At 38.6% G+C, this 19,908-nt stretch overlaps 1 protein-coding gene across 1 annotated transcript in view; it reads right to left on the minus strand.

Annotated features, from left to right (window-relative positions):
- The window catches only part of LOC132645709 (phosphatidylinositol 4-kinase alpha 1), a 51,619-nt gene that overhangs the window by 13,041 nt on the left and 18,670 nt on the right, over window positions 1–19,908 (minus strand). Inside the window, exons 17-23 of the mRNA XM_060362855.1 lie at window positions 19,747–19,897; window positions 6,881–7,147; window positions 6,394–6,471; window positions 6,203–6,247; window positions 5,548–5,720; window positions 5,230–5,425; window positions 1,559–1,699 (exon numbers count right to left, since the gene is read on the minus strand). Of these exons, the coding sequence (XP_060218838.1) occupies window positions 1,559–1,699; window positions 5,230–5,425; window positions 5,548–5,720; window positions 6,203–6,247; window positions 6,394–6,471; window positions 6,881–7,147; window positions 19,747–19,897 (1,051 nt within the window). The remainder of the gene's footprint in view (window positions 1–1,558; window positions 1,700–5,229; window positions 5,426–5,547; window positions 5,721–6,202; window positions 6,248–6,393; window positions 6,472–6,880; window positions 7,148–19,746; window positions 19,898–19,908) is intronic.

Here is a 19,908-nt window from a genome sequence, read left to right on the forward strand (position 1 = left end):
TTTTCATCCATGCACTAAGTAGACCTCCATATACATCATTTAATATGTGCAACATGATGATTGAAGATACTAAAGGAACACGCTAACCTAAAATCAAATGAAAGTAACCAGCATCAGAAAACCTACAATATCAAAAATCAATGTGAACTTAGCTAAGAGCAGAACACAATGGAAGCAAATGATTGTATATTTGATGTGATACCTACTACTTGAGATTAAAGCTTAATTGTTGTATTAGTATACCCACTTACGGAAGGTCCAGTGTTTGCAACTGCTTTTTCTTAGTCTGGTGATATATTTGTACGTCAGTGCAAGGATAAGTGTAAGATTTAAAGAATCTGTAATTTGCCTTAAGTGATAATTTATTATTGAAAGAAAATGGAACCAAATAAAGCAGGATGAATACAGAGGATCTATAAAGCCAGTCCCAATTAATTTGTGACTGGGAGCAAGACTACTGGATTATCCATGAAAGACTGAAACTAATGGTATTTCTACTTTCTTCATTTGAACTGACAACAAAAGGTTCATACCTCAAATTCGACAAATCTGACACATCTAATTTTCAGTGATCTTTGTATTTTATCTCCTCATACATACTCTCTATAAGCTACTTTTATAAGTTGGAGAGATTACATAGCTTCTTAGACCAACGGTTATGGATGCTAACAACATTAATTTTTCAACCACTTCCCTCCAACATGCCCAAAAGTAGTACCCTTCACTATGCAAAGTAAAAGCCACATAAAATTTTAACATGGACTTGTTCTCCTAAATAGTAGCAGAACTAGATTTACATGCTCCATTAGAGCCATAAGTCTACAAAGTTTCAACATCCTAAATATATTATTATTTCTCTATCTTTAGTCAGAAGTATTTTGAAAATAAAACTCGTTGGAGATAATTTTGAACAAGTGCAGTTTGACATTAAAAGATGAACGTGGAATTTATTTGAAAGAGAATTAATGACCACAGGGCAGTTTATTGGCACATAAATTACAGTAGGACTAAAGGAAACATAGACATCACCTGTCTGACAAAAGAAGAGCTTGATCAATTTTCTTATTCTCCTCTTTCAATTTATTCTTAGTTTTCCTAGAGTCTCCAAGTTTGTCTTGATATTTCCTATAAACTCTGTGATCAGGACATTCCATGTTGAGGTCCCTCAAGTGACTATTCACAATCTGATACCAGTAGAGAAGGATCATACAGAAAAAGGCTAAGTTACTCGGACTCTTCGAAAGTGTTGCCGTACCCGTGTCGGATCCTCCAAAAATGCACTACTATTGAAGGATCCGACACGCACCCCACGACATTTTAGAAGAGTCCGAGTAACTTAGGAAAAAGGGTCATATGGTTAGTAACTGATTTGGGAAAAACTTAGTTGATCGGTTATGGCTTGATTTTATCTCCTAATATCTTTTTTCTCCTCTGTAATTCATTCCTATTTGTATCAACTTCCACTTTCTTTTTCAGGTAAGTTATCAGTTTACAGAAACTTCATTCTTAAAGCACATGCATCCATGAAACCATAAGCAGATGTCATACAAGGATTCACCTCGATTATTCCTCTTTCTGGGCCAGTTGGGAGAACTCCATACGGATATAAATAAAGATTAAGCCCAACAGCTTCAAAAATATCTTTCAAAAGTGAAATAACTTGCAAAGCAAGAACATCTTGCCGACAATCATCTCCAACCTATGCCAAAGAAACAAAATTTAGCCATGTAAAGTAGCATAAACAAGATATGAGTCGGTTAGCATACTGAAAACTAAACGTTCCACTATCTAACAAGTTTAGTTTCTTTTCAGATAAAGTAAGAAATAGTGACGTTCTATCTAACAACTTAAGTTTCTAGATTACATAGGTTACCCAATTCACATGGAATCAGATCAGACATAAATTCTGGTTTCAAGTTTTAAAGCCAATCATCATTCAAATTCGTTTATGCATTTGATCCAAGAGAAAGAATCAACTGTGCACATGAAGAAGAGTTTTGAAGAATTAAATAAATAAATAGAAGTACCAAAATTTTATATGAGATGAATACATTTATAGAAAACCATTATTCCCACTGTATTATTAAGAAAGAAAAACTTCGGGAATTTGTGGTCTTAAACATGGCATGCCATTTCTATGGCTATAAAAACATTTCATTAGGGGTAAAATGAAAAGTTCAAAGTCTATTGTTTCTAAATATAGAATTATGCTCCTTTTCTGGAACAGACTAAAAGGAAAAGAGTGTCACATAAAATGGAGTAGAAGGAGTCATACTAACAACAAAGATGCCAATACTATACAGAATATGAATAAGCTTGGGACAAGCATAAAGTATTCAGGATTGTTGCGCCCATGTCAAGTTCATCTACTCACCGAGCTCAAAACTGAAAGCAATTAATGACATAAATTCTACATTTTATTCCTTTGAACTGATGTATCAATAAGATAAGAAAAGCAACTAATTTTCCAACCCCTCTATAATAAATTAAATGTCATTGTTTCTATATGGGGTTTTTTAAAACCATTTAACCTCCTTAATTGGAACATCTTACTCATTTTACCTTTCATTACCATATATGTGAAAGTTCTATTAGACTGGCCACAATACTTCCAAATAAACATAAAAAGACTATTGTATTATCTACGGAAAAGGGTCGGATATACCCCTCTACTTTCATTTTATTTTCAATCCCTGTCCCCCGTTATACTTTTTCACTATTTTACCCCTGCCGTTGCCCGGTGGGGAAAGTTCTAAACATACCCCTATCACATGTGGCGCCGTCTGAATGAAAGAACCAACCCAACATTAAATTACCCATCCCCGACCCATAACCCATCGAATCCCCCACTCCAAATTAAAACACCCACATAACATCCCCTGCTTTCACCAGAAAGATGATTTCTCCGTAACACTTGGATCTTCAGAAGTTCTCCCGATTGTACACAATTATTCCGTACAGTGTGCAATGTGTCATTGGAAAGATTCAGAATACAAGCAGTGGCAAAACCCATAGCCTTTGTATTCACAAAAGCTTCATTGAGGACTTTCATCAAATCAATAGTAGTACTGTTATTATTATCTTCTAATTTTTGTTTTTGAATTCCAGATTCGGCGTTTTCACCAATTCCCTCGAATACTATCCTGAATCAATGCCCTTTTTGGCGCAACCCCAACACCATCAGCAACGCCAACCATCTGTTCCTTGGCACAAATAACGATTGCGTCGCCTAACTTCTTCAATAAATTTCGGAATGTAAAAAGACCCGGCAACCATGATCGTACTTTCGTAACCGACGACACTGATACCGGTCGTGTCTTTATCAGCTTCAGGGGCTAATGTCTGAATCGGCATAATGGAATCATCGATAATGTCAAAGGGCCTGATCATGAGCACTCTTGCGAGACAAAGTCCTGTACTTCTTCTTCAGGCGCGAGAGCTTCTTCACCAGCTCGTTTTTGTTGAAATCCAGCTGGAATTTGCACTTGACCTGGTCGTAAAGCACCATCATATCATAATGGTGCTGCTGCGACGAATTGTTCAAGCCACACTACGTAGTGTAGTCTATAAAACCTTGTAACAGCTCAACCTCGTCCTCGTCAGTCCAAAGCAGTTGAAATAGTTTCCGAGACTCGTCAAACGCCGCTGAAGGCTTCTTCCTCTCTAGCAGAATAACAGGGACCTGGAAATCATCAATACATGGTCGTTTTCGATCAGGGTAAAGCGAAGGAGAAAATCACTGGTGGAGACGCCGGCGACGGCTATGGTGACCTCGCCATTTTTGCTGATTGTGAGGATTTTAATTCGTAGTAGAGGGGTATATCCGACCCTTTTCCGTATTATCTAACATCTGGACCTCAGTGCTTGAGAATATAAATAACACTATTCCAATCTACGTTGGCTTTAGTACTTCAAAGTTTGTCCGTTTTTCCCCACTAGAATTTTTCCTGAAGCTACAAAACTCTCTTGAACTCATAACAGCAAAATCATAGCGACCTTTTTCGTATTATTAGAAACTTAACTTTAGATAGCTTTAGATACTTCAGACATTTGACTTTAGCCTTGTACACTCGCCTAACCATTAATTTATGCAATCCACAAAAGCTCAAAGGAAACTCAAATTTAATAAACTCAAAATTTGGAGCATGTTTTTCTCTAGTTCCTTCCATCTGTACGACTTTTGCAGTTTTCTTTTCTGGATTCCACTAGAGCTGTTAATGTTGGCAGTATGGTAGGCAGCACCTTAAAATTTTCTGGAAGAAGACATATTTTTTATAGTTTGTTTGAGTCTGTCAGAATTGGTAGTTTGTATTATAGAATTCTCCTTGGAGTTAGACTGGTTTTTGTAGTTTACAGTTATCATATATGCTTCAATATATGTGATTGTGCTTCATTTGTATTTGAAGTTCCTATCTCATGCCCTGATGCATAAGGGATCTAGGAAGTACTAGCGGTTACCTATCTCTCTTTATTTTTCACCTTCCTTCCTACTCACTGTTGTATATTCTGGTTATTTCTTCTGTATCTTCCTGTTCTAAAGATAACCACATATCCCTGGCCTTTCCCAAAAGCTTTCTCAACCAGTGGTAGTTCCAAATTCTCAATTCAGAAACAGCACAAAATAAAGGACGAAAAGACATTTCATATCTGTCCAGACTTAATATATTCATTGATTTAATAAGAGAACGCTGCTTATTTTACATTCTCGATACCTATGTTTGTGGTGTGGCCCTGCCCCGGACCCCGCGCATAGTGGGAGCTTAGTGCACCGGGCTGCCCTGATACATATGTTCCAAGCCTGAAAATAACCCCGTTTCATCTTTTCTTAGCCTCCAACGCGCCTAAGCCATCAACCTCATAATACCCATTTAACCTAACAAGTTTCTATCCCTTTTACGCCAATTGGTGATCTTTGACTCCTATTCTTACATCAATCGTTGCAAATGAGATGAAAAGAATATACTGATATAACAAGAAATGATCAATCTACACTACAAAATAAAAGGTCAAACTGAACATTCAGTTCAAAATAGAGTAAGAAGACTTCAAGAGAAGGAGAAATGCCTTTAAATTTAATATATACAAGCTGCTAAAAATAACAATCTGGTGGGGAAAAACTTGTGGACGGAACGCAAGGAAAATAAGCATATTTCTTTCTTTTGAAATGAAAATGTCAAAAAAATCTAGAGGATGATCGAAGGAAAATATACCTACATCCCCCAATCTTACCTTGAATATACAGGCTTGGGGTTTTATGTCATTTTGATTGCCATCTCGATCTGCCACATTGAATGTGATCATAATAGGAACCTTGGCAGCTGATTGCAAGGGAATCCCACTATCAACCTGAATCCCTTTCACGATTTTATTAGGAGCAGTAGGTAGATAAAGATCATCTCCTTGCATCTCAATTTTCTCCAGCTCCCTAAGGAATCAAAATGTGAGGTTTGTTTCAAGATAGAAAAATGTCCTAAGGCACAAAACTAAAGCATATTTGACAAATTAAAAATATACAATATCAAAATAGTGGTGCACAATTTATTTCACCTCCGAATGCCAGCTCTTCGCTCCTCCTTGGGAAGTGGATATAGTGCACCAGATATAGAAGTGACCTTGTCAAAGAAATCAAACTCTCTCTGAAACACATCACGAGCCTTCTCATTGAACCCATCAATTATTCGTTGCCTCACAAGAGGAAGTAGGGCCAAAAATGCGGCATGCTGAAGATAAAAGTACAAAAATATTAACAGTTATAAAGGTGTGTGACAATGTGTTAGAATTTATGAGGTGGAACAGCTACAAGAAACACAATTCGTTGCCTTCAAAAAATGTGGTAACGTGTCAAAATAAAAGGTGTGTGAGTGAATCACATGCCTATATATGAGGATTTCAGAGAGAGAAATAATAAAAGTGGATCTCTCTCTCTCTATCTTTCTCCAAGTCAAACTGGTTTGGAGGCAGACAGTGGTGTTAGTTAATAGCTAAACTGAAGGTTGGAGGTATACAGTGGTGTTAGTCAATAGCTAAACTGAAGGAAAAAGCACGTTGATAATCTGAAAAACTTAAAGTTTGCAGCTTCCAAGCAAATCTTCCTCAACATCGAGTTTGTGCACAGCATGCTTATGGAAAGAGGCCAGATAATGAGAAAAAGGTGCATTAGATGCTTTCATAGCAAGAGGTATCGGTTGAAAATTTAATGTACCTTTGCAGAAGAATCTTTCCCCGACTCCGGCTCACAAGTCTCACCCTGCAAGTGTTTTTCAGATTAATGGTTATCATAAAGAACTAAACCTATGTTGACCATATAGCAAGAAGGAACAGTTTTATTTTTATCATACGAGGACAGCCATCTTAAAACAGCAAAAGAAAAAACAAATAGCAAAAGGTTCCTACCTGCAGATTCCATATCAGAATATGAGCGAATATGTCACTCCTTTGAGTAGCTCTGAGCAAGTATCCTTCTACCAATTTCTGCATTGATTAAATTCATATGATTAGGGTCAATCATTTCTATTATATGAAGGATGATCAAGCGTCTTTTGCCGTTGATGCACACAACGGATGGGAAGTTGAGACACAAAAGGAAGGTATGAAAATCACTTCGACATGAAAAGCCATTATGACATCTACTGTTTAATTCTGTTAATTTTTTCGTAGTGGTACAATAAGAATCATTCACTTAATCTTTATCATAACCATAAATATGCCGTTCATGAAAGAATAATAATATCTGAAAACTGACAGGAATACCAAATCCGAGGTGGTGAACTATGTAAAACCAATGAAGTAATGCATTAACTTCCAATAATGTATCTCACTTGCTATCCAGATGATTGAAAGCAAAGAACAAATTCACAACAAAATGTCCAGTAAAACACACCTCGTCATCATATCTCAGGGCCTGCACTAGTTGGGGCATGAAGAAGGTTACTCTTTGAGGAGGGTAAGACTCCAACACTCTTAGAACATAAGCCATGACGCGTGGATGACCCTTGTATGCTGGTGTGATGAACTCCAGCGCCTGTGTAATTGAACAAGCAGCCCAGTGTGGCAATTGTTGTAGAAGTGTTGAATTTTCATCGATGGCTTTAGGTGTAACAAAGTATGGCAATGCTTCAGGTATGTGACGTATCTCCAATATATGCAACTGTAATAGAGACAAGAAAATCATTTACATCAATCAAAAAGATCAAATTTTTGGATAAAAGCAATGACTAGTAAGATTGTAAAACAGGCTAACTCAGAAAAATAGTGACAAGCCAGTAGCTGTATATCAAGTCCTATTTCCTTGCTTGTAAGGAAAAATAAAAATAATTATCAACCTTAAGCTGCTTTGGAATACCACCGGCATCTCAAAACAACAAACAATTTGAGCAGATATATCTTCAGACAGTAAAATCCTTGAAAAAGTTACAGGGCCTAACACAATTAACGTAATGAGGAGAACCACTGCTCTCACAGCTCCAAACAATTCAAAAGAATCAAGTTACAGTTCAGCAGCATGCAATACAGAGAAATAAAGACAGCAAACAAGCAGCACAATAAAACATAGCAGCTATGATTCCATTCTATTTAATTACATAATAGTTGTGGAAAAAATCTGAAAATGCTCCCAGGCACTCTCCCCAAGAAAGTTCTCTCTCCTACTTCATAGGAGGGGAACTAACCCTTTTCCAGTGACTTTCTACCGGAATTTCTTTCTATCTCTCTCATCTATTCTCAAGTTATTACCTTCTGTGATATCTTATCCTTCTCTTTCAGTTCAACAACTTAGATTCTCTTCTCAAACATGGGTGACAATAGAATTTACTTCAATGCAGGGTTTAAATCCTTTGACATTACTAGATGGTCTTCTGGAAACTCTGACTGGTATGAATGGGTAGAAAGAAGTAGAAAGATGATGAGGAGGACATCCATAAGTAGCAAAATCATGGAGTGGATCATTTTCACTTTGAAAGAAGCCTCAACAGATCAGAAGAAGGTGGTGAGGAGATGGAAAACTTCTGAACGAGAAGCAGAGCACTTTTGCACCAGGAAACACAATGAGCATGGGAGATATATGAGCATCTTATCATTAAATGGTAGTGGCAGATCAGTCATAATCATTCCAGAGCTTGTATTGAATGCTGGATGGGTTGACTTAGCATTTAAGATTGAAAGATTCATTAAGTGCCACACAAAGCAGGAACAAGCAGCCCCTCCTAGAATTAATGAAACCAACTACCCTTTCTCAAAGGTAGTACAAGAGTAAATGGCAATCGAGAAATCTCCGTACAGCAGAGGTTAAAAGGCAAGAAGGGAAGCATTGAAATATCAGAATCATCTGCAAATCAGGAAAATGGGCTCTTGAAGAGATGTTTAGTTGGATGTTGTGGAGAAAAGTCAAATGAAAAACCTACCCTAGCAGATATAAGGAGATGGTCTTCATCCAACTGGAAAAAGGCTATCGGGGTAAACATCTATGAGCTATACAATGATATGTTCCTATTTGAATTCCCAAATAGACATATGGCTGAACAAACTCTCCAAGGACAATGGAGTTGGAAGAACATCTGTTTTAACCTCGAATGGTGGAGCCCATTATTAGGAAGTGTCTCAAACTCCATTGAAGTAAAGGAGACTTGGATCAGAGCAGTGGGCATTCCACTGCATTTGTGGTCACAGAAAATTTTCCAAGAAATAGGTGAAATCTGTGGGGGATGGGTGGCTACAGAGGAGGAGACAGAACTCAAGAACCATATGAAATGGGCAAGAATCTTGGTGTCCAATGATGGTAGATTTATACCGAGGGAGGTGTCGATCAATCGTAATGGAATCACTTATTACTTCCCAATCTGGGTGGAAAGTAAAATGAGATTCCAAATCACGCCGGAAAAGGAAGGAAGACCCATCAGAGATGCTGCTGTGAAAGATCCAGGCAAAGCTGTTGCATGCTGGGTAAAAGGAGATGACCTCTGCAAAGAAGTACAAGAATCCCATCCTCTGGGTACAAGAACCATCAGAGATGCTGCTGTGAAAGATCCAGGCAAAGCTATTGCATGCTGGGTAAAAGGAGATGACTTCTGCAAAGAAGTACAAGAATCCCATCCTCCTAGGGATTCCAGAGATACGCATTATATGGGACTGTCAAATACAGTGGTTGACTTCACATCAGAGGTATCACGTGATGGGCATGTGAACAATTTAAATGAAATTTCAAGATTGGGCCAGGTATGTGAGCCCACACCTAAGAAACCTCTGAAAGTGATAAATGGGCCTGATTTTGCTGGACAAGTTATCTTTAATGACTTAACTTGTGATTATTACTTGCCCTCAACATCGTACAACAACAATTGGCACTGCATGACCATGGCTGAGCTCTCAAGAACTGTATTACAAGAGTTTCTTTGAACAGAAAGACTTTGGAATGGATAGTCCAAAACATGAAAGAAGCCTCAAAAGTTCGTGGAAACTTTGTGAGGAGATGGAAGAGGAGAGATAGTTTCTCCGAGACTTTTTCTGCTAGTAACTTCAACAGGTTGGGTCGGTATATCAGTATCATTAATATTCGGGGAGTACGAGGGCTGTATTAATCATTCTGGAAGTAACTTCAAATGCTGGTTGGAATCTTCTGGCTGAAAAAATCAGTAGATTTCTCAGGTCGACAGAATTTTCTACCATTCTACAACCTAGATTGGCTGACAGGGAGCTCCCATAAGCTGAAGCAGTCAGGAATTTCAGATGGTCAAACAAAGAAGTTATTGACGGGGCATCATTAAAGAAGGGAGAAGTTATCCGCATTAAAGAGGGGGTTGACTCTCATCAGAAGGAGGTTTGACGCAGATGTTTGGTGGTTTCCTTTCAAGTTAACAGCTATGAAATGCCTACTCTTTCTGACGTCAGACGTTGGACTAGCTCTTTATGGAGGCAAATCCATGGTCTGAATATTAATGACATGGGGAATGGCAGATTTCTTTTGGAATTTGGCTTCAAAGAAAATGCAGAACAAGTTATGAAAGGCAGATGGCACTGGAAAAACAATCCGGCTCTTTTCGAGTGGTGGTCTCCTGGGCTGGGTGCTCTAGAATCATCAGAGTTACCAACTTCAGTGTGGATTAGGATCGTTGGAGTACCATTGCAGATGTGGTCACTTGATGTGTTCAAAGCTATAGGTGATCACTGTGGGGGTTGGGTGGAGACGGAGGAAGAAACAACACTTCGAAACCATCTGAAATGGGCCAGGATTAGAGTAAATGGAGATGGGAGCAGGATACCCAAGGAAGTAACTCTTGAGCAAAGTGGAATATTTTTCACCTTTCAAATATGGACAGAAGCTCCGGCCAGAATATTCATCGGAGAAGAAGGTGGTGAACAACCAAAGAACCAGCAGGTATCGAGGCATCTGTCAAAAGGTACAGGGTTGGTATGTCAAAGAAAAAGGTGATTGAGGTGGAACACGTGGATTCTTCAAGTGGTCCCTCAAGGCCATGTGCTAGTGAGGCCTTTTGTTTGAATTATATGGGCCCAAATTCTGGAATCCAACCTGAAGAAATTGTGGACTCAATTCATTTGGGCCAAGCAAAGATGGGGCTGAGAACTTCAAGTGAGTCACAGAAAAAGAGGATTGAGGGGGTACACGTGGGTTCTTCAACTGGTCCCTCAAGGCCATGTGCTAGTGAGGCCTTTTGTTTGAATTGTTTGGGCCCAAATTCTGAAATCCAACCTGAAGAAATTGCGGACTCAATTCATTTGGGCCAAGCAAAGATGGGGCTGAGAATTTCAAGAGTGTCACGTGCAAAGAAGGGGCTGGAAACTTCAAGTGGGTCACGTGACCTTACACGTGAGGTTTCACCCAAAGTTTTAAAGACTCCTATGGTTGTAACCGAGACACAAAGTGATAAGTTTTTGCTTAATTTGAAGGAGACTGCGACCAAATTTCTGGAAAGTTTTGAGACCTGGGAAGCAGCGAATAGGGAAAAATTATCCTTTAATTCTCCTTCTCCTTATCTTTCTCAAGGGACTGCTGAGGCAATGAGGGGTGACGCAGAAACAGAGAAGGACATAGATGATATGACAATTGTGGATGTGGAGATGGATAAAGATAAAGAAAATTACTTCGTGACAGAGGAGTCCGACTTGCAGCTCATGCAGGTGCATAATGTAGACCCAGTAGACATGCAGGAGCAAGAATTGCAGGAGGTTGAAGTGGGAGCATCAAATTGGGTGAATTCTAATATGCTGGAGTTAAGCAAAATATGTGGGGCAACCTTTGAAGGATGCAAAGAGGAAGCTTTAGCTCTTTTCACTAAGCTGGATGCAAGAAAGTTGTCTGTGGAGAATTGGGAGGGGAATGGTAAAGTGAAGATTACAAGAAGCAAGGGGATTAGAACTTAAAAATCTGCAGTCATATTTGAATGAGCATGTGGAAGGAGCCAGAAGCAGGGGGAGGGTTCTAAGTCTAATTTATCAATGAAAGTTAAGTTAGTTTCTTGGAATGTGAGGGACCTAAACGAATTGACCAAAAGAAATCTTGTAAAGAGCTTGATATTGAACTGGAAAGCAGACATTTACTGTTTTCAAGAGACAAAATTAGAGAAAGAAATAAAACTGATGGCCAAACAATTGTGGAGTTGCAGATGGATGAAATGTGGTTTTCTGGAGGCACAGGGTAGCTGTGGAGGCATCATGATTTTATGGGACAGTAGAGTTTGGAAAGGGGACTTCATTGCCAAAGGAACTTTTTCGGTTTCCTACAGTTTTGAAGCTGTTCAGGAATCTTTTAGCTGGTGCCTTACTGGTGTGTATGCTCCTCATACCAGACTGAATAAAGCTGAGTGTTGGGAAGAGATTGCTGCTATGAAAGGACTGTGGGATGGGCCTTGGATCACATGTGGTGATTTCAACACTAACAGATACATGGTGGAAAGAAGGAACAGCACAAGAATAACAAATATTATGAGAGATTTTTCTAACTGGATTGAAGACATGGAGCTTCATGACCCTCAATTGAATGGGGGTAGATTCACATGGTTTAGGGGAATAAATCACAATAGTGCTGCAAGATTAGATAGATTCCTATTCTCTGGGGATTGAGAAGAGGCTTTTAGAGACATTAGACAAAAAACTCTTCCTAGAGCTGACTCGGATCATACTCCAATCTCTTTGGAGTGTGGCAATTGGGATCAAAAGAAGTCTTATTTCAAATTTGAAAATTGGTGGTTCGGGGTGGAGGGCTTCAAAGAACTGGTACAGAAATGGTGGTCTGAGTTTGATGTGCAAGGCTTTCCTGACTTTAAGCTTTGCAGTAAATTAAGATTGCTGAAAAATAAGCTCAAAGAATGGAGTAAATATAATTTTAAGGTACTGGCTAATAAGAAAAATAGCCTTTTGAACGAATTGGCTGAGCAGGACCAGATCCAAGAAGACAGAGATTTAACTGAAGATGAAGTGTTGATCAGGGCAACAATTATGGTAGAGTTGGAGGTACTTACTAAAAATGAAGAAGCAAGTTGGAGACAGAAATCAAGGGTGTTGTGGCTTCAACAAGGGGATAAAAATACTAGATTTTTTCAAAGAATGGCTACAGCTCATAAGAGATATAATACCATTGACAGGCTAAAAATTGAGGGGGAAGATGTGGTTCAAGCTACAGAGATTAAAAGAGCTATGGTGGACTACTACAAAAAATTATACACGGAGTCAGAAGGATGGAGGCCCTGCTTCAATTTTCCAAATTGCCAAAAAATTAATGAAGAGGAAAAAGAATGGCTGGAAAAACCTTTCTCTGAAGCTGAAGTGGTTAAAGTTATCAGTCTTTGCGCAGTGGACAAGGCTCCTGGCCCTGATGGTTTCACAATGGGTTTTTTTAAAGAATGTTGGGAAATACTTAAAGAGGACATAATGTCAACCATTCATAACTTTCATCAGAATGAGCTCTTTGAGAAGTCGTTTAATGCAACTTTCATAGCTTTAATTCCTAAAAAGAATGGTGCAGAAGAACTGAAGGATTTTAGACCTATCAGTCTCATAGGGGGAATTTACAAGATTATCTCCATGTTGATCACTGAAAGATTGAAGACAGTCATTGGGAAATTGGTGGATGTTCATCAAATGGCTTTCCTTAAAGGGAGACAGATTCTGGATGCAGTTTTGTTGGCGAATGAACTAGTTGACACCAGAGCCAAATCAAAAAAAACCCGGGATTCTGTAAGCTGGATCTCGAAAAGGCTTATGATCATGCTAATTAGGAGTACTTGCTAAAGGTCCTTAAAGATATGGGGTTTGGTGCTAAATGGATCAACTGGATTAAATTTTGCATAACCAATGTAAAACTCTCCATATTGATCAATGGTAGTCCTGAGGGTTTCATCGAGGCGTCAGGCAGGGTGATCCAGTGTCACCTTTCCTTTTTTTGTTAGCTATGGAGGGTCTTAATCATATGATCAAAACAGCTAAGGCAAATGGGTGGATCAGAGGTTTTGGCTCCCAAATCAATAGTGGTGGAGGCATGGAAATTTCTCATCTTTTATATGCTGATGATTCTCTTGTTTTCTGTGAAGCTGAGGTGGACCAGATTAGACATCTCAGAGCAATTTTAACTATCTTTGAAGCTTTGTCTGGCTTACATGTCAACTGGGGAAAGAGTTTTTTATACCCAGTTAATGATGTCCATAATATGCAGATTTTGGCAGCTAATCTAGGGTGTCAGGTAGGTGCCCTTCCTACAAAGTATCTGGGGATGCCTTTGGGGGCAAAGAGCATCTCAAATGACATATGGAATGATGTGATTGAAAGATGTGATAAAAAAATTGGCTAGGTGGAAAACTCAATACTTATCTTTAGGTGGAAGATTGGCTCTCATAAATTCAGTGCTAGATGCTTTACCCACATACATGATGGCTGTATTACCAATGCCTAGAGGGGTAGAAAAGAAGATTGACAGGCTGAGAAGAGACTTTCTCCGGAAAGGAAACAAGGATAAAAAAAATTCTAATCTGGTAAACTGGGAAGTAGTGACGCTTAACAAGAAACAAGGTGGTTTGGGCATAAAGAATTTGAGGCTTCCCAATAAAAGTCTTTTACAGAAGTGGCTTTGGAGATTTAACATAAAGGACAGGGCTCTCTGGAAAATGCTCATAGTTCAAAAGTATGGGATGATGAATCAGTGGATTACCCAGGAGGTTGATAGTCCCTATGGTAGTAGTGTCTGGAAAACTATTAGGAATCAATGGCAAGAGTTCTGGGGCAAGGTGGAGATCTCTGTTGGTGATGGAAGAAAGACTGTTTTCTGGGAAGATCATTGGATTGGCCAGAATAGTTTAAAGGTCACTTATCCTGTTCTGTACTCAATATGTCTTCAAGGTAATGCTACAATTAATGAAATGTGGAACCAACAAGGGTGGAATCTGAATTTCAGGAGAGCACTTAATGATTGGGAAATTGAGAGTGTTGGTACAATGATACAGATGCTGGAAACTTTTAGTGGTATAACTGAGAGATCAGACAGTCTTAGATGGAAATTGAATAGCAAGGGCCTCTTCTAAGTTAAATCTGTCTATTGGCATCTGAACCAAAGAAGTCAAATTAATGTGAACTGGCTATGGAAGGAGATTTGGAGAGTTAAATTCCTATGAAGGTTTCTTGTTTTGTCTGGCTGGTGATTAGGAAAGCCTGTTTAACACATGAGAGGCTACAAAGAAGAGGTTTCCAGATTTGTTCAAGATGTCGATTATGTGAGCAGGAAGGTGAAAACAATGAGCATCTTTTTTTGCATTGCAAGACAACTACAAATCTGTGGCACATGTTCTGTTGTATTTTGGGTGTTGAATGGGTAATGCCTAGCTCTACATTGGGACTTCTAAGCAGTTGGAAAAGTGTGGGGAAAAGAAATAGTGATAAAGATTGGTGGCAGGTCATCCCTGCTTGTATATGGTGGGTAGTCTGGAAAGAAAGGAATTCAAGACATTTTGAGGATACTAGCAGTTTCATTCAGAAAATCAGGATGGATTGTCTTAGTTTGTTCTTTTTTTGGTGTAAACAGAATTTGTGGGGGGATATAGGAGAAGTGGTAGATTTAATTGGCAATGTATAAGTTTTAGCTTTTGAATAGGGGCACTGACTTTTGCTGTAAGTATGATTCTGTAAAGTGCTTAACTTTAACATTTTTTAGGTGTTAAGTTATGGTTAATACAAATGGTTACCTTTGACTCAAAAAAAAGATTCAATATAGGATTAGAATAGTAGAGTCTTGGAGTACTTTTGTAGATATGGTTTCAGTACAACCTATGCATTGTTTTGTTCATATGGAATACAATACAGTTACCAGTTTCAAAAAAAAAAAAAAACATAGCAGCTTCAAAAAGAAACATATATTTTCGGAAGATTTAATCATTCGTCTGACAGTTTTTAGTTTATTACACATTAAAAGCAGAACTAGCGATAGTCTATACGATTTTGTTTTGGATCTCTGAAGAGAAAAACTTGGCTTTGACAATTTGAAATGCTAAGGCAAAGATGGCCCACTAGAACCAATCGGCAGAATTCAGGGAAATATGTGGTAAAATCAAGTATACTGTTGAAAGTAACATGTTTTCTTATTTGAAATCAGCCCAAAGAATATATTCAGACTAGGCCAAATTTAGAAGCTTTGGAAGCAAATACCCAAACTGGAGCAATAATAAAATGACGAATCAGATCAGAAAAGATTGATGCAGAAAGCACAACAGGACATATTTTCAAGCATGTTAGAAACTTTTGGATGGATTACGTGAATTGAAGGAAAATCGATTGGCTGTATATTGTCCAGGAGAATAGATTTAGAATCAGTGATCTAAGCTGTCAAAATCATCATTTTTTGATTCAGGGAATTAGTGTTGTTAACAGTGTGGAGACTGCCTATATTAGTGGCTGGATTCTCCCTGGTTTTTTTGTTAAGAAAACATATTGTATTAGAAAAAATGAACCAAAAGAAAGGTGTCATCCCTAAATAACATGTCTACGCAAACCCAAAATGTAAGCGAGCACCCAAGGGTGTGGCCCAGTGGTCAATGAAGTGGGTTGAACACCATGAGGTCTCAGGTTCAATTCCCAATAGAAACATAACACTAGGTGATTTCTTCTCATCTGTTCTAGCTTTGGTGGATAGATTTACCTAGTACCTGTTGCTGGTGGGAAGTGGTAGGTATCCCGTGGAATTAATCGAGGTGCGCATAAGCTAGCCCGGGCACCACGGTTATCAAAAAAATAAAAATTGTAAGCAAAAAGAACTAGCTCTAAGTTCAATTTCTTTCGCAATGTTTATTTTCCATTAACTCCTTTTTCATCATTGTTGACCCTGCCTTCCAACCATCACAAGCCACACTCTTGTTTACTGCTTCCCCTCTTTCCTATCCGGTGGTTTTCCTTGTCTTGGTTCGCAATCTCTTTGCTAACTCCTTCCGCTTGCAGCAAGAACAACCTTACTTTTCTTTATAAATTATAAGGAGAAAAAACTTTACCTTTTCATCTCAGACCCCATGATATGCTTTTAAAAACTTCATAAATCATGTAGCTCTGCCATTGTGGTCAGATATTACCTGTTGGACCCTTACTGCAATTCGGTTATCTGATGCGTTGAACAGTTTCATCAAGAACCTGGAATGCATTCTTGGTTATCTCCATGACCAAATTTTGACCCACTATCCCCTGTTGTCATGTTTCAACTCCATCACCATATTCACTTCCCCAGGCTTTTTCTAGATTAGAGTCCTCATCTGGGACTGTGAGTACCTTTTTCCTAAAGAATCACTCATTAAAACCAATTGAGCTTGTTGTCAGCCAGATTGTAGGTCCCCAATCATGGACATTTCAGCCATTTTGTGTGACTGTCGCTTCCTCTTTTTTCCTCATGAACCAAATATTTTTACTGCGGAAAGGCCTGTTCCAAGTAAGGAAGACAAGAGGAAATAGAACTTGGAGTAGAGGAAATTTTGAGGTAAAACATTTTTTGTTTGTCTGAAATACAAGGCAGCAGAATCAATAAAAACCGCAGCATTGTCATCATCGTATATCATCCAGTTGTCACGTTTGAGTTCTTTACAGGTACGCACAATTACAGCGAACTTCTTGCTTCCAAGGTGAATCTATCAAATTTGATCAACCATTAACGAGTAATCCTAATGTAAACGGATCTGGTTAGGGAGAAGGATAAATAGTACTTCAAGATCCATTACATGTCCTACATCTGATACTTTTGGGTCAACTTCAACTCTAGTCTTATCAAAGCAGACTTCATCAGCTCCTTGCTTTGTTAAAAAGGAGCAAAGTACTACATAAATGTTTTACAATTTGGCACCTTATCCGTGCTTATACGGATGAAGCTTACTTATCAGCAGAAGATGATATCAAGGCATAACCACCAACGATGAGTTGCACGCACATTCTACAGGAAGCAATTTTCCTCCATCTTATTGGCAAAAATGATGTATTAAGCATCTGATCGGGTAGTATTCCCATAGTAAAAAAGCAATTTTAGTTCATTTAAAGAATCATTACCTTTCTTTAGGGTATAGAAAATTCCAATCTTCACTCAAAAGGAGAATATAATTGCACGTCTCAGTGGGGAAAAGATTTTGCCCCCGCTGAAGGTCGAAAGCAGGAGTAGAATTCAATCGAGAGAGCTTGGAAATGGGGGATTGATAACGATACCAAAGGGCACAACTCATTCGAGACCTTTCACACGTAGCCAAGCCAAGAAGCTCCAAGCCATGTTCATGCAAAGAGGGACTTTGGAGGTCCTTGAGGATCAACACACAGGAGTACATAACGTTTGGATGATCACTTTGTTTGCTACTCATGTGCTCAAATTGCTTGGAGTACCTCGCACTATTGTTAGTGATAGGGAATCCAAATTTCTTAGTCACTTTTGGAAGAGTCTATACACTTGGTACCAAGCTCATGTTCTCTACATCTTGTCACTCTCAAATGGATGGACAAACTGAAGTACTAAATATGACTCTTGGGAGCATGCTTAGGTGCATGAATAGAGGAAAACCAACTTCTTGGGAGGACCATTTGTCTTTGATTGAATTTGCTTATAATAGGTCCCTCTACTCCTCTATCGGCATGACTCTGTTTGAAGTTTGTTGTGGTTTTAACCCCTTGATCCCTTAACCTTTAACCCCTTTGTCTAGTGATGTTGTTCTGAGTTTATATGGGGAAAAAAGGGCGTCCGAGATAATGAAGATTCATGCTAAAGTAAAGGAAAATATAGAGAAGATCAATACCAAGGTGGCCAAAAGACAAAACCATGGGCGAGAATGCTGGATTTCCAACCCGATGATTTGGTGTGGGTTCATTTTCGAAAGGAGAGATTCCCTCAAATGAGGAAGAGGAAGTTGTGCCCAAGGGGAGATGGACCCTTCAAAGTCCTTGAGAAGATTAATGACAATGCCTACAAGATCGACTTACCAAGTGAGTATAATGTTCACAATGTTTTCAGTGTAAGTGATCTATCTTCTTGTGTTGTAGGTGAGCCTATAGATTTGAGGACAAATCCTTTTCAAGAAGGAGAGGATAATACGATACTAAAGGGCACAACTCATTCAAGACCTTTCACATATAGCCAAGCCAAAGAGCTCCAAGCCTTGCAAGCCATGTTCATGCAAAAAGGGACTTTGGAGGCCCTTGAGGATCAACACGCAAGAGTATACAACGTTTTGGATGATTGCTTGGAGTGAATACGAAGGCAAAGGAGTCGAGGGCACAAAAGGTAGCTAGATCGCGGATGGAAGAGCCCATTTTGGGCTATATTTGCAAAGGCCACTTTTGGTCCTCAGTTGTAATAAAAGCCAAAACCAGATATAGTGGCTCCTAGACTTTAGAATTTAGCTTGAACATTGATGAGAATTCTATCTCTTAGATTATAACTTAATCATGGTGAGTAGCTTTTAGTAGTGTGATTCCTTAGTTGCATATTGAACCTTTGTCCTTGATTTCACTTGAGATTACTCATTTGTGGATTCAATTGAGTTTATCTTTTATGATTTCAATTAGTATAACTCTTGGTTGAATTCAATAGAGAGGGTTTGGTATCCAATCCATGTTTGCTCTTAAATTCATTACTAATTGTGTCTTGCTTTTATCTTTACTTTATTGTCTTTATTTCTTGTTGATTTCTTCGAGTTTCTACTTAGGAACCCTATCAGCAGGGGCGGATTTAAAGGATGGCAAAAAATTACACCATATATATAGCGTAGATTTTCTATGTTTATGTACATATATAGGTTTTGAATACCCTGAACAAATGGAAAAGGTTAGCTCAAGTGGTCCAGGAAGTTCAAAATCCTCCCCAGTGTCTCAGGTTCCGTTCCCAGGGACAACATTATAATTTATGTTTAGCTTTTGTTATTTTTTTCGAACCCCCTGAGTGGCACTGCCTATCGGGGATTCTTTTAAGAACAAAGAATAATTAGAATAAATCATAAGGGAAATTTTTCTATTTCCTGGTCAGAGACTTTTGTTACAAAGAACAGATACCATATGACTGAAACTAGTTTTAAAGCAAAAGTTACTCGAAAATGCTTGTAGCATGATGCACATGTGCCCTTATTTTAGATGCTTTCACATATGAGTTTCAAGAAAATGGACAAATAATGCAAGACATCATCCTTAGTCAACTTCATGTCATTTATGTTTGAAGTCTTCCGTATTCTCTCTTAAATGACGTATCATTTCAGGTACATTCCTCAAGAAAGTGAAGGATATAAAAAGTGGAAAGGAAAGACATACTTGCACCAACTGTGTTACTTCAGCCTTCAAATGATTATTTGTAGGAAACCTTGCGGCCAGACACAAAGCTATCCGAGGATCCACAGAAAAGGCAGTTCGAGCAAAATCAACCCATTTCTCAGAGCTGATTTTAAGACGTGAAATGGTTTCCCTGATGTAGGA

The sequence above is a fragment of the Lycium barbarum genome, chromosome 6 (assembly GCF_019175385.1).
Source record: "Lycium barbarum isolate Lr01 chromosome 6, ASM1917538v2, whole genome shotgun sequence".
Lineage (NCBI taxonomy): Eukaryota > Viridiplantae > Streptophyta > Magnoliopsida > Solanales > Solanaceae > Lycium > Lycium barbarum.